Source organism: Dipodomys ordii, unplaced genomic scaffold (assembly GCF_000151885.1).
Source record: "Dipodomys ordii isolate 6190 unplaced genomic scaffold, Dord_2.0 Scaffold1545, whole genome shotgun sequence".
NCBI classification, from domain to species: domain Eukaryota; kingdom Metazoa; phylum Chordata; class Mammalia; order Rodentia; family Heteromyidae; genus Dipodomys; species Dipodomys ordii.
The window spans coordinates 3,899-6,321 of record NW_012268761.1 but is presented as its reverse complement, the minus strand read 5'-3'; the positions used below and the strand labels follow the sequence as shown (position 1 = coordinate 6,321).

The window sequence follows — 2,423 nt, the reverse complement described above, 5'->3', positions numbered from 1 at the left end:
GGCAGGCCCCGGGCACCGCGGGCAGGCCCCGGGCACCGCGGGCAGGCCCCCGGCAGCGCTGTCCCCGAGGCCTGCCTCTGCCTCTGCTCCAGGTGTCCGCCGCTCCTTCTCAAACCACATCGTGCCCGTCTTGGAGCGCTGGTGTGGGTGGTGTGGACAGATGGGTGTGGATGGATGGGTGGACACATGTCATGTGGTAGATGGATAGGTGGGCAGGTGACTGAATGTAAAGGTGGGTGGGTGACGATCAGACAGATAGGTGGACAGAGCTGGATGCCAGTACAGAGGGAGGAGGCATCTGCACAGCTAGACAAGGCACTCTGTGATCCTGTGGACCTCCGTGGCCCTGGGACCCACCCTGTGGCCCTGTGGATTCCCTGGGACCCATTCCGTGGTCCAGTGAACTCTTGGGAACCACTCCGTGGCCCTGTGGACCCCTGGGACCCACTCCATGGCCCTCCGTGGCTCTGGCCCCCGCACAGGGTAACGAGGTGGCGGCCGTGCAGCCTCCCGTGGTGCAGCTACACGAGGGTGGCCCGTACGCCCGGAGGGAGCACACGCATGCCACAGAGCGGCCCTGGCGGGCAGACGGCGTCCTGGCGGTCCCTCCGCGCCTGCCGGACCCCCAGGCGTACCCTGGCGTCCCACACCACCACCACCACAGCCACCACAGCTCCTACATGCACCTCCGGCCCGCCCACCCCACCAGCTCACCTGCCCACACCCACCAAGACTTCCAGCCGGTGGTGAGTGCCACGCCGGCGCGCCTGTCCTCGGGGCTGGGGGGAGGTGTCCAGGGAGGAAGCCTGGGCAGGGCTACTAGTGAGCTTTTTTTTTTTGTAGTACTGAGACTTGAACTCAGGGCCTCATGCACTCAGCTTGGTTGCTCTGATGGTGCTTTGCCACTTGAGCCACACCTCCAGCTTTTGCTGGTTACTTTGGAGGCGGGGTTTCATGGAGCTCTCTATCTACACTAGCCTCAACCCCGAGGTCTGGACCTCAGTGACTAGGACTACAGGGCCCGGCACAAGTGCGGTGGTGGCCGGCCAGGCCCATTCCACTGGCCATCATCTAGGTGGAACAGCACTGGACCCAGTAGGCCCTGCCCACGCTCACTGGACAGGGCACTGGAGCCTCCTGGGTGGCTGCCATGCGCCAGGCCGGGGTGGGAGAGGTTCTGCTGGGCCAGGGCGTGGGCAGGGGTGCTGCGGGTGTCCCTGCCGCCCACACGCCGCCAGGCGGCACCCCACATCAGCCCCAGACGCACAGTCTCCCCGGTTAACGAGACTCAGGGACCTCGCCGCAGGCTGGACTGCGGGGCCTTTCGTGACGTGACATGGCCTCTCTCCCAGCTCCACCTGATCGCGCTCAACAGCCCCCTGCCAGGCGGCATGCGTGGCATCCGAGGGGCCGACCTCCAGTGCTTCCAGCAAGCGCGGGCCGCGGGGCTGCCGGGCACCTTCCGTGCCTTCCTGTCCTCGCGGCTGCAGGACCTGTACAGCATTGTGCGTCGCGCTGACCGCGGGGCAGTGCCCATCGTCAACCTCAAGGTGGGCGTGTGGTCTGGTGGGGCCCCAGGGGGCTGCGCCCGGGGGCTCGGGAGACTCCAGCGTTCACAGCCCCTTCCCGGCCCCGAGGCCTGTCCCTCCCCTGCCCAGCCACCACATGGGATGGTGCCACACACGGAATGCACCCAGGACCAGGTCCTGAGACACCTCGGCCCCTCAGCTGTGTGCCTCGCTGGGTCTTATGCCCGCTGCTTCGTGCCAGGGGCTGGGGTTCCCACGGCCTGGGGCTGTAGATGGACCGTCAGAGCTCCCGGGAGGGGAAGTGACCCCGGATTGTGGGGCCTCCCTGGCACGGGTGCCGCTGGCCTAAGGAACCCCCTTCTCGGCAGGACGAAGTGCTGGCCCCCAGCTGGGAGGCCCTGTTCTCGGGCTCCCAGGGCCAGCTGCAGCCTGGGGCCCGCATCTTCTCTTTCGATGGCAGGGACGTTCTGAGACACCCCTCCTGGTAGGTCCTCCAGCACGCCATGCCCCAGCCCCCGGGCGGCCCCGCACGGGACCGCTCACCCTCCCCTCGGCCTCGATTGATCCTGGAGTTACAAACCCGCAGGGTCTGGTGGTGCTGATACCCCTGTAATGGTATTTCTAAGAGCAACGTAGCTCTCAGCACTCTTGAATACATGCGGGCTGGGTCCGTGCCCCCGATGCCCGTTCCCTACCACGGAAACAGCAATGATTACTGTCCCCGCAAAGGTCAGCTCAGAGCAGCAGCCTCGCTGCAGGCCGGTGACCGCGCTGCCGTCACGCCGGCCTCAGGGGCGCCGCTCCAGCCGCCAGCTGTGATGGTGCCCGCCTTCCAGTGTCCTCGCGGGGCGGTGTGGGACGGGGGCAGGGAGTCCAGGCAGCGGCTGGGTTCTG

General features: G+C 67.0%; 1 protein-coding gene across 1 annotated transcript in view; it reads left to right on the top strand.

The window, feature by feature from the left end:
* The window catches only part of LOC106001981 (collagen alpha-1(XVIII) chain-like), a gene marked incomplete at its 5' end in the record, with an annotated part of 18,585 nt that extends 16,568 nt beyond the window's left edge, over positions 1 to 2,017 (top strand). Inside the window, 3 exons of the mRNA XM_013036912.1 lie at positions 401 to 746; positions 1,353 to 1,550; positions 1,898 to 2,017. Of these exons, the coding sequence (XP_012892366.1) occupies positions 401 to 746; positions 1,353 to 1,550; positions 1,898 to 2,017 (664 nt within the window). The remainder of the gene's footprint in view (positions 1 to 400; positions 747 to 1,352; positions 1,551 to 1,897) is intronic.
* Positions 2,018 to 2,423: the final 406 nt, after the last annotated feature.